The sequence below is a fragment of the Microtus oregoni genome, unplaced genomic scaffold, assembly GCF_018167655.1.
Source record: "Microtus oregoni isolate MIOR12 unplaced genomic scaffold, Mior012 000000F_ref0000247, whole genome shotgun sequence".
Lineage (NCBI taxonomy): Eukaryota > Metazoa > Chordata > Mammalia > Rodentia > Cricetidae > Microtus > Microtus oregoni.
The window spans coordinates 94,512,080-94,522,815 of record NW_024543059.1 but is presented as its reverse complement, the minus strand read 5'-3'; the positions used below and the strand labels follow the sequence as shown (position 1 = coordinate 94,522,815).

The window sequence follows — 10,736 nt, the reverse complement described above, 5'->3', positions numbered from 1 at the left end:
CTTCCATAATGAGCAATGATGTATAAGTCTAAGCCAAATAAATCCTTTCATTCTTAAGTTGTTTTGAGTCAACCCTAACTAAAATATTTCCCACATAAGTCATATAAGAACTACCCACTGATCATTTAGTGTATACAAAACCTTCTTGGGAGATGTGGATATAAGTAATAAACAAATGTACTTTAAGAAAAAAATTCTGGAGTTAATATAGACATTAGTAATTTCCATGAATGATAGTTTAGATTTGTTAACGCACTGGATAAGACTTCCTATTAAACATTTACAAGATGGTAGCTAATCTGTAAACAAACAAATACTAAGTAGTCCTGACTTCTTGTAGAATACAAAATTGCTGGCATGGCGATTAGTAGTTGGAGAAAATGATAAGAATATCACTGGGAGAGAGCGTAGGCATGTCAATACTTCCTTCGAGTTGGTGAAGGAACACGTATCTACCCTCATCATGGTTTCACTGTCACTTACTTGCACTGTGCACCTTGAGGGCTTTCTTCAAGGTGGAGGTCAGGGGGAATATGCCCTGACCACAGAATGAGCCGGTAAAGTCATCCATATCAATAGCCCAGATCATGGCACCTCCAAAACTGTTATTCTTAAGCCACTGAGCCTGGTTAAGGAAAAAGGACAGCAGGAGTCACTTCGTTTCCTGGGACTCAGACTCAGGGCCCAGCACATCAGCACCACTGGCCTTACCTTGATATGAAAGCTCTTGATATTGTCATAGCCAACCCACTCGTTACCATGGTAGGCATAGGGCACTTGTTGAGCAGCATTCCAGACCTGAGTGGCGCCATTGTTCAGGAAAGTGCAAATCTTAAAAAAGTTAAGAATTTCAGATCCTTTCAATATTAATCCCATGTAAGAAAAAGTGCGTATACATAGTTGTTTTCCTTCCTTGTCTTATCTCCACAAGACTTTCCCCAATTTTCTAATTGGTGACATTTGTAGTTAAGAAGATTCAGATGTGTTTTATTTTGTTTACTGGATATCACACCCAAGGTCTTGCCAATAGTAAGTGCTTTATCATTGATCCTCATACTCATTTGTTTTGTTTGTTTGTTTGTTTGTTTGAGAGAGGATCTCAATCTATACAGCTTAGACTTACTTCAAAATGGTGATACTTCTGCCTCTGTTTATCAAATACAGAGATAATGGGTGTGAGGCACCATGCCTGCCAAATATATGAATAATATATCACTGTGTGATATAAGCCCAATTTTATTTCTCTGGTACTGGAGACTGAAGCTAGGACTATATATGTCCTAGGCAAGAGATGAACAACTGAGATATATCTCCATCTTAAGCTACTTTTTAAACGTTCACAGATGGTCAATATTATAATTTTGTTAACTTTTAGTTCTAGAATTCACAGTAATCTGAGACTTTTGATTGTTTGCATATTTTTATTTATGGAAATAAATAAATGTTCTTAGGAATATGGTATGTAAATTGGAAGGACTGTGTTACTAATTTCTTATCATTTTTGGTTACTTAGAGACTATGGTATAAAAATTTAAGTCCTTAAAATAACATTCTGCTTAGTGCAAGTAGGAAATAAAATGAAAGAGTCAGCATATTTTTCAGGTTATGTACAAGAAATTCTCAGGGCACATTAAGCTACCTACTGACCTCATAGTAGGCCCAGAGTCCAGTTTTCTTTGTGTAGGGCCCTGGATGGCCACCACGGTTGCTAGGTGCACCAATTCCAGTTTTAGAAGAGTCACTCAGGATGAAGGTGTGTCCATATGCTGGGAATCCAACAATGAGCTTCTCAGGTGCTGCCCCTTTGTTTTTCCAGTTGTCCATGATGTATTTCTACAGTGGCAAAAGTTAGCTGTAGGACCCAAGCCACTGAACACCTATGATTAGTTATGTTAGCTCTTCCTTCTATCAGTTCAAATTTTTCTATGTTAACTTAAAAATAATTAGGTAGTTTCTTCTAAAAAATTTCAATAAATATGAATTTATAGTCAATGAGACATGATTTGTGACTTAAGAAGATGACATTTGCATTATTTGCGTTGATGTTTTTTGCCTAAATCTCGACATGACTTATCTCTTCACTTATCTGTGTGTTATCTTACTATGTTGTGGAAGGCCTTGATGCCAGTTTCAGTTGGAGATTTGTATAATGGACTGTTTTCTCCAGTGTAGCCTTCCCAAGCTCCATGGAGGTCATATGTCATGACTTGAATATAGTCCAAGGACCTAGATAAAAAGAAAATTCTTAAAATCATTTCATACGGCTATTCTCCATACCTATGACAGCAAAGCACCTTTTACTAAACCTCTGAGCAAAGTCTTTGGGCAGCAAGACATGCCAAAGAAGAGAAAACTCTGCTCACACTTTAGTAGTACAGGACAATGTGCATCACTCACTGTGACAGTTGTGGGACCTCATGGCCAGATTTGATTGTGGAGATGGCACCATCAACTGCGGCAGTGACCAACAGTCTGGGCTTCTTATTCTTACTCACCTCCTCCTCAAAAGCTTTACGAATTTCCTACAGAGTAATAAGTTATAGAACGATAGAATTGAAATTATTTAACTCCTTAAACAAAATGCATGTTAAAGTGCTTTTACATATTTTATCTTAGTTTAGTATATCAGCGTATAAATAAAATCATGAGGATAGATGGTGCTAATAAAATTAACAGATGCCTAATATTCACAGGTAATAGAGATTTTTCACAAAGCCCCACAGAAAGCTAGTAGCCATTTAAAAACCAAGACAAAGGTCTTAAACACCAATCAATGCACCCCAGCATCATCATGCCCTGGAATTACACTGACTTTTATACTCTGGACCCAGCTTCCATTTGTGATGCACTACTTGATGGCTGTAGCAATATGTCATTAGAAGTCACTTTGTAACTATGTTCACTCAGTGAAATGATTGTAGTCTGATGTCCCTTAGAGAACACGATTTATTTACTAGGGTTTTTGGCTTCAGTGACATTGTCAGGGGTGGGATCTTTGGAAAGAGAAACCTTTGAGTTTTCAAAACCTTTGAAAGATTCCTTCTTTCCTTACCTGTATCAGGACCGTAAAGAGATGCTTGTCCCTAGGAGGGCTGCCATGACAGCCAGGATACTGCCAAAATAAGTTCAACCCATCAAAGCCATACTTGCGCAGGAATTTGATAACTGAAGTGACGAAAGACTGCCGACTCTCGGGAGTAGTTACCATGGTGACGAAACTAAGGAATATCCAAAGGAAATTATAGTAATGCTTCAAGAATCTGAGCACACTAGAATACACATATTTGACTGATTAATGTCTGCCTCTGAGCCCTTCCTACAGAGCCAATCAATTCTGTGGGTTTCTCTCAACATCCTGCTATAATGCCTGCCCTTGGAAGACATTTCATTTATTTTATTCTTACTTGTTCTAATTTTCTTTGAAATTGATCGTATTGTTTTGAAAGCAACTGACACACACGTCAACGTGCTTGGTCTTCAAATAGTTCCCAAGTGTGTATATTCCTAAAAGTGTCATATTGCTTAAGCAAGTTCATTTCTTTTCCCTGCTTTTGAAAGTAAAGAGCAAAGTATGCCAGTTGTTCCTCCTGCTTTGTATTTGGAGATACTTTAAGAAGGAAGTCTGTTAGCAATGAGGTGACTAAAGCTTAGGGGATGGAGTAGCAGAATATCTATCCTAATTTAAATACGAAGTACACACTAGTCTTTTAGTTAGTATTGAGGTTCCAGTATAAACATTTCTCTCTCTCTCTCTCTCTCTCTCTCTCTCTCTCTCTCTCTCTCTGGATTTTTGAGACAGGGTTTCTCCATAGCTTTTGGTTCCTGTCCTGGAATTAGCCGACCAGGCTGGCCTCGAACTCACAGAGATCTGCCTGCCTCTGTCTCCCAAGTCCTGGGATTAAAGGCGTGCGCCACCACCATCCGGCTTAAACATTTCTTTAGTTAACATATTTACTTAGTGGAAACCCTTAGTGATTTATGTAACATTGGAAAGAGTAAGTAAACAGAGATCATGCGGTGATAGTTTATCTTTAGTAGTAAATGAATGAGAATTTCTCTGCAGAGTACTTACGGGGCAGCTCCAAAGTTCCAGCATCCAAGGGACAGGAGTGTTTTCAGCTGGTTGTTCCTTTAGAGCAACAGGAAAAACAAATCTCAAGTCCCAAGGGTCCTTCTAGTTAAACGGCACTGTTTGTAGTATTAAGCCTTTTCATCTGATTCATTCTTTGCATGATATGATAAAATAAATCTGTGAACAATTTTCTCCACTACTGAAACTTTTATTACAATTTTTTGCATTTCCATTATCCTAAAAAACATCAATGCCACTTGTACAAATCTAACATAAGGTACAGATTATTGTAAATTCATATTTTTATTTTTGAGATTATAATATATCCAGAAAAAGGTGGCACATGCCTTTGATCCCAGAAGTCATGGAGGCAGAATCAGGCACATATTTGTGAATTTGAGGCCAACCTGGTCTACAGAGAAAATCCCAGATAAGTCAGAGATACATAGAGAAACCCTGTCTCTAAAAACAAAACAAAACAACAGTAATTATAGTATAATTACATTTGCCCCTTGTCTTTCCTCTTTCCAAATCCTCCCATATACAGCTCCCCACTCTCCTTCAAAGTTATGTCTTCTTTTTCATTAATTGTTAATGTATGCACATATGTGTATGCATGTGTGCATATAATATATATATATATATATAAGAATTTTATACATGAGCACTATATCTACATCTCTCCCATCCTTTCCTCTCTGCGCTCCAATTCCTCCCAAGCTCCTCTTCCAAAATACTTGCAAATAATGTACTGTTCAATATTTCTAGTGCTCACAACTTAATAGCATAATTGGCTCAAATCTTGTCCAATGAAATAAAATGATACGTTTTAGTTGAGATGTCATGTTTTCAGTATTGCTGACACAATACAAATTCAGTGGGTTGGAAATATGCACATTCTTAGGAATAGTAGTTCAAAATATCAATTTCCAAAATGCAAGGTCCATAAGGAGACAACACTAAACTTTTAAGTGCATTGATTCTTCCTCCTCAGAATCCTAAGGAGGAAGATTATGCTGGAATAGGTACTCACATATTATCAGGTTATCTGTGATGCAAGAAATCTAAGAGATTTTTGCCATTATAAATAATAGCTTATATTCTTATAGCTGTATGCAGGATAGTAACATTAATCATGGTAGAAGTTGCCTGTCTTCCATGTCTTACATGTTAATTAATATACTTAATAGATCTATAAATTACAAGTTACCAGGAATTGTTTCATTTTCCACAAAAGATTACTCTATTAGAATGCAGGAAACTCTTCTGATGTGGAATGCCCTTCTGTATGCTGTGAATATGTCTTATTACCATTGGTGATTTGGCCAATAGCCAGGCAGAATAGAGCCAGGTGGGAAATCCAAACAGAGAGACAGAGAGAAAGAAGGCAGAGTCTGTGAATCACCAACAACCACTGGACAAGCAAGATGTGAGTAACAAGCCATGAGCCTCATGTTAGATATAAACTAATAGAAATGGGTTAATTTAAGATGCTAAACCTAGTTCGTCAGACGCCTGTGTCATTAGCCAAACCATTTTTAAATAATATGAAGCCTCAGAATGTATATTTGGGAACTGGCAGACAGGAAAGAAATCTCTTGTTACAATCTTCTGATTGTTGAACTATTTCATGTATAATTTATAGGATGTTCAACCTCTCCCTTTCTGATACAATTAATGGATATCATGGTGTTTGGTTTTGAGTGATTAAAAACACTAAGAAAGGAAAAACAGCTATTTTTTAAACACTAAATGGACTAGGTGATATATGTTATGTGTATATTTCTCTGCAGGTAGAATTATGAAATTGCACCACTACCTCATATCAAATGCAAAAACCAAACCAATGTAGATTAAAGACACAAACGTAAGTTGTGAAACTATAACACTCCCTGAAAGGAGCATGAGTAAGTCTGTACAGTGATTTTATTTAGAAAGATCTCCAGAACAATGAAAACAGAAAGAAAGATTTTCACTGGGATTGCATCATAACACATCTTCTCACAACACAGGAGCGACAATCAGCAGACTAAAGAGACAAAACTAGAGAACAAGAGGAAATATTTGAAGACCATTTATCTGGTAAAGGGTTACTATGCAATATACATCATAAACCAAAACCTCTGAGAAAAAACAACCTGAGTGAAAAATGGGCTAAAATCACAATTGGACATTTCTTAAAACAAAAACTGGTAAGTATATGAGAAAAGTAACTTAAGTTCATACAAACCAGAAATAATTTGAATGATTATAATAAAAATATAAAACATGACAATATTGTCAAAGAAATTTATAAAAAAATTTAGATGTTATTGGTATAGGTATAATTTAATGTAGCCAATAGAGAAAACAATCTAAATAATCCTTTAAAGGTTATAAATAGAATTGTCATTAAGTCCAGAAAATTGACACGTTGATTTCTTTCCAACATATATGAAATCAATGTGTTGAAGAGATAGTACTAATACTATAAATTTCACAAAAATTTAAGATAAAAAATCACTTATTGTGTTCTCAGGTAAATAAGTAGGCAGAAAAGATATACTGTATGTAAGCACTGAAGTTCAATCATAGAAAAAATGAGAAATTTGTCATATTTAATAGTGTGCATGAACATGGGGGGAGACACTGATAAAATAGGTGACATACAGAAAAACAAGAAGTGAGTGGACTTTTGAATATTTCAACTCATATGTAAGAGGACTGGTACTTATCACAGCCTGGTCAGAGAAAAGAGGATTAGGTTAGTAATACAGACAAGATGTACAAAATCTAATTGATATACAAAATGAAATTTCAAGATATGACATTTATTTACCATGTTTCTTATAGTTAATAAATAATAAACAGCATTTTAGAAACTTACAATAGTAGATTTGACTATTAAAAGTAGATTGTTGAAGGGCAGGCAAGATGTCTCAGTGGATTCATGTACTTGCCATCAAATCTGATGACTTCTGTTCAATTCCCAGTGCCCTCAAATGTAATAAGAGAGCTGATCCTACAAACTGTCCTCTGACTTCCAAATGTGTGTAGTGACATGCCTGTGAACATTCACTCACATTTACAGACGCAATAAATAAATGCAATACATTTTATACAAGCGTTCAAGGCAACACATATATTAATAAACACAAAAAACATTTTGTAATACAAAAATGTTTCAAGCTATTAATGTTTTAGTGATAAAGTATGTCATTTTGTGGAAATAAAAGGCAACAGCTGATAACTGAGTCTCTACCTCAAATCCATCAACTCTGTACTATCAAGAAGCATTGACATGTGGCAACTTTTGACCTAACAGACACCAAATTACACATCGTCTCTTTCCCTTACCTTTTCTTTAAGTTATTAAAGTCTTTGTAGTCATCTAAGGCTTTCTTTTTGGTCATGGTGATATTGTTTTTCCAAATTCCAGCAAAGGAATAGATTAAGTGGGTACATAGGCAAGGATCAATGTCATCAGGCTTAATACCTTGCACATCTGACTGATACTGAGCCCAGTTGTTGAAGTAACACATCAGTTGGTAGGCAGAGTCTGTGAGAGGTGAGGAATAAGAATAACAGGCTTTTATCGAAGCTGATAACCTGTGTTCATAGTTTGTCCCTGCTTCCTTTCTTTCCTATACCTCAGAAGCCTGATTTCTGGTTAGAAGTGATTGTTGTGAGAACTCTCACAGACTGACACATAATTCCAACTTAGGAACAGCAACTGATTTAAAGTAGGTTAAGTTCAATTTGGAAAAAATTCATTGGGGGAGTCTGGTTTCCTTCGACTTGTAATAATAGGGATCCAGTTGCCGTGTGGAGCGAGGTAGATATCAGTTTATAGCTCTCTAGTGATCTTGCCATATGTAATATCAGAGATAACAGAACAAATGTGGACTCTCCACAAAGGTAACCCATTTCCTTCTTATGTTACCTCTTGGTCATGTTTTTTTTTAAAAAATAAATATTATAATATAATTAATAATCACCTATATTAAGAATATTGGATTATAAGTAATTTAGGGAGATCTGGGGCTTTGTTAATAATAAAACATTGAGCCAATGACTTACCCAGATGGGCATTCAGTAGGAGGTTGAGACCTAGAAGCAGAAAACACACATTTAGCTGCTGTTCACTAAGATCTTATTCAAAAGCTTGTAGGCTTTCCTGATTATTATAGATTGTCACATCTTCAGAGAAGTATGTTCTTGGCCTTCAGAATAACACCTAAGCTACACGTGACTGCTTCTCTCTTGCTTCTGTTCTGCATTATTATTTGCTAAATCTGTTATAGCTGCATACTTTACTCAGTACCTTTAAATTCTTCTTTGGGGCCTCTCAAGAATTCTTTCAGAATTTCAACAAAGTGCTAGTTTAAATAATCTCATAGGGAGTAGCACTATTCAAAGGTATGGCTTTGTTGGAGTGAATATGTTGTTATTGGAGGAGGTGTGTCACTGTGTGGGTAGGTTTGAGGTTTCCTATGCTCAGGATACCACCCAAGATGTAGAACTCTCAGCTCCAGCACCTGCCTTCATGGTGCCACACTCTCTTCCATGATGATAATGGACTGAACCTCTGAAACTATAAGCAAGTCACCCCAATAAAATGTTTTACTTTGTAAGAGTTGTTGTGGTCATAGTGTCTTTTCAAAACAATAAAAATGCTAACTAAACAGCCTGTAACTCTTTAAAAATTCCCCAATCTGTCTTGAGTCTTCTGCCAGAAAATTATCATTATGTTTATAACATCAATCTGAGACTATTTTACCAAACTGCTTACTGAGCCTAGTGCTAAATTGGTCTTTAATGTCTCCTTCTCTCCCCCATGATGTTTTAAAACAATGCACTATTTAGAGTGTAAATGTAATGATGTTTCTTCTTTAGAAGTCATTAAGTTGGCTTTAATAAACATTGGAATAATTTTTTAAAGAAAAAATTACAATACAAATTCACTCTACTCAGGGATCACATGTTCACTTAGCCTTATAACATACAAAGCATCACCTAAAGCAGAGAATTAGATTTCTCCTGAAGCCTTGAGATGTTTTATATGAAGCCTTGAAGTTTCTTGAAAAACCCTATGAAATGACACCAGAGTAACCATGATTTAAGACTCAAGATGCCTCTGCTCAGATTAAACACAGTTCATTTTCTTATGACAATATCTCACTATGGAACTTAGGCTAGTTGTGGCATAGTTTCTTCTGTCTCAGTAACTTGAGTCTTGGAATTATAGGCTTGAACCACCATCAAGCTGAACAGACCACTATTGCTCCATTTTACAGATTAAGGTTGATGTTTCTATCTTTAAAATTTCTGAATTTCAGCAAAGTTTGGAAATTACAGATTTAGCACAGCTAGTATATTTTGGAATTACCTAAAATATCTAAAAATTATGCTGTGTGAATAATTTAATTGTTAAGGTTTACACTTTATGTCATCACTGACTTAAAAGACTATACAGGGTGACTAAGGAATAATTCTGAGTAACTTCTTACATAGTTTGGTAACAGTACTGCTGATCTTCTTCATCTTAGACAAAGCTATTCTGTGGACATAACCAAGTAAATAAAAATAATGCCAAGAAAGAAACTTAGTTCACTCAACAGAGGGAAATCATGCCAAGAAACACAGCCAATTACCTAGGTCTAGTAAAGTCTTGGACCTTGGAAAAGGATGTCCAGTTTCTACCTTACTAAATCAGCATATTTCCTACATACATAAAAATATTTAACCTTCTACATACAGTTAAATATTGTTCTTACCTCTCATTAAACAAATATCTCCTTGCAGCAGATTGAGACTATTACAGAAAAGCACAATTGGTAACTGATCAAAATTCAGAGAACAATTGACTTTGTAGTGTCCCAGCCTTAACTGATACATCAATAATATAACTCCTGTGTCAAGGTCTCAAGGATAATAGTAGAAGATGTGGTAGAAAAATCAGAAGAGCTATAAGAACAGGGAGATTTCTATGAGATTTTCTGGGAGATAAACTACACCTATGAAGTCTCATTTGCATTGTGGCCAGAAAAGGGACACAAATATCAATGCTAACATAAAAGAGGATAATTTCACCTGCTCTCAACCCTACACAAAGAACTATGGCAAACTAACAAATGTTGAGAATAAAAGAAATAATCTTACCCAGGGAAAGCCCTGAAATTGATAGTTCAATAGCAAGCGGTCAGCCCAAACATCATATACATACCAATAGCATTACAAAAATAAAAATAAAGAAACCAAGTAAGAAGTCTCTAGATCTGATTATATACTCACCAATGATGAGAACTAGCTTCAACATGGTTGCTTCAGTACTGAGCCAGCACAGTCCTGATTAGTTTTATATATATTTTTGTATCTATTAATCACAAAAATTTTCAAAGAAAATGTTTACTAGACTATATGTGTGGTTAATTGGTAAATCAACAGGTCTTTACTACTGATTCTGCTTTCGATGCCATGCCTCCTAGCAGGAGGTAGAGTACACAGTAACACAAAGCGCTCCCATGCTTAATAACCTTTCCCTCACATCGCAAGACTGATAAACATCTGTTAAGATACTACCATCAGGCTTTATTTCACAGAATTTTTATACCTGGCACCAAAGTATGTTTCTATTGGCAGGTAAACAATAAAAACTTTTGGAAGTTTTAGCTTTGCTTAAATA

General features: G+C 35.7%; 1 protein-coding gene across 1 annotated transcript; it reads right to left on the bottom strand.

Annotated features, from left to right (window-relative positions):
* Positions 1–475: 475 nt before the first annotated feature.
* On the bottom strand, positions 476–10,408 carry LOC121449135 (acidic mammalian chitinase-like). The gene is made up of 10 exons (XM_041653367.1): positions 10,346–10,408; positions 8,132–8,161; positions 7,409–7,610; positions 4,073–4,129; positions 3,053–3,218; positions 2,398–2,522; positions 2,103–2,226; positions 1,648–1,833; positions 712–831; positions 476–625 (listed from the first exon to the last, which is right to left on the bottom strand). The coding sequence occupies exons 1-10, from the start codon at positions 10,368–10,370 to the stop codon at positions 476–478; spliced, it is 1,185 nt and encodes a 394-aa protein (XP_041509301.1). The 5' UTR covers positions 10,371–10,408.
* Between the last annotated feature and the right edge of the window lie 328 nt (positions 10,409–10,736).

Excerpts from the sequence above, each read along its gene's own strand:
- LOC121449135 (XM_041653367.1), bottom strand. The coding sequence starts at position 10,370 with ATGTTGAAGCTAGTTCTCATCATTG. Across the intron at positions 4,130-7,408 it reads TTTAATAACTTAAAGAAAAG|GAACAACCAGCTGAAAACAC; the intron begins GTAAGGGAAAGA and ends GTTGCTCTAAAG. Across the intron at positions 1,834-2,102 it reads TCAAGGCCTTCCACAACATA|AAATACATCATGGACAACTG; the intron begins GTAAGATAACAC and ends TTGCCACTGTAG.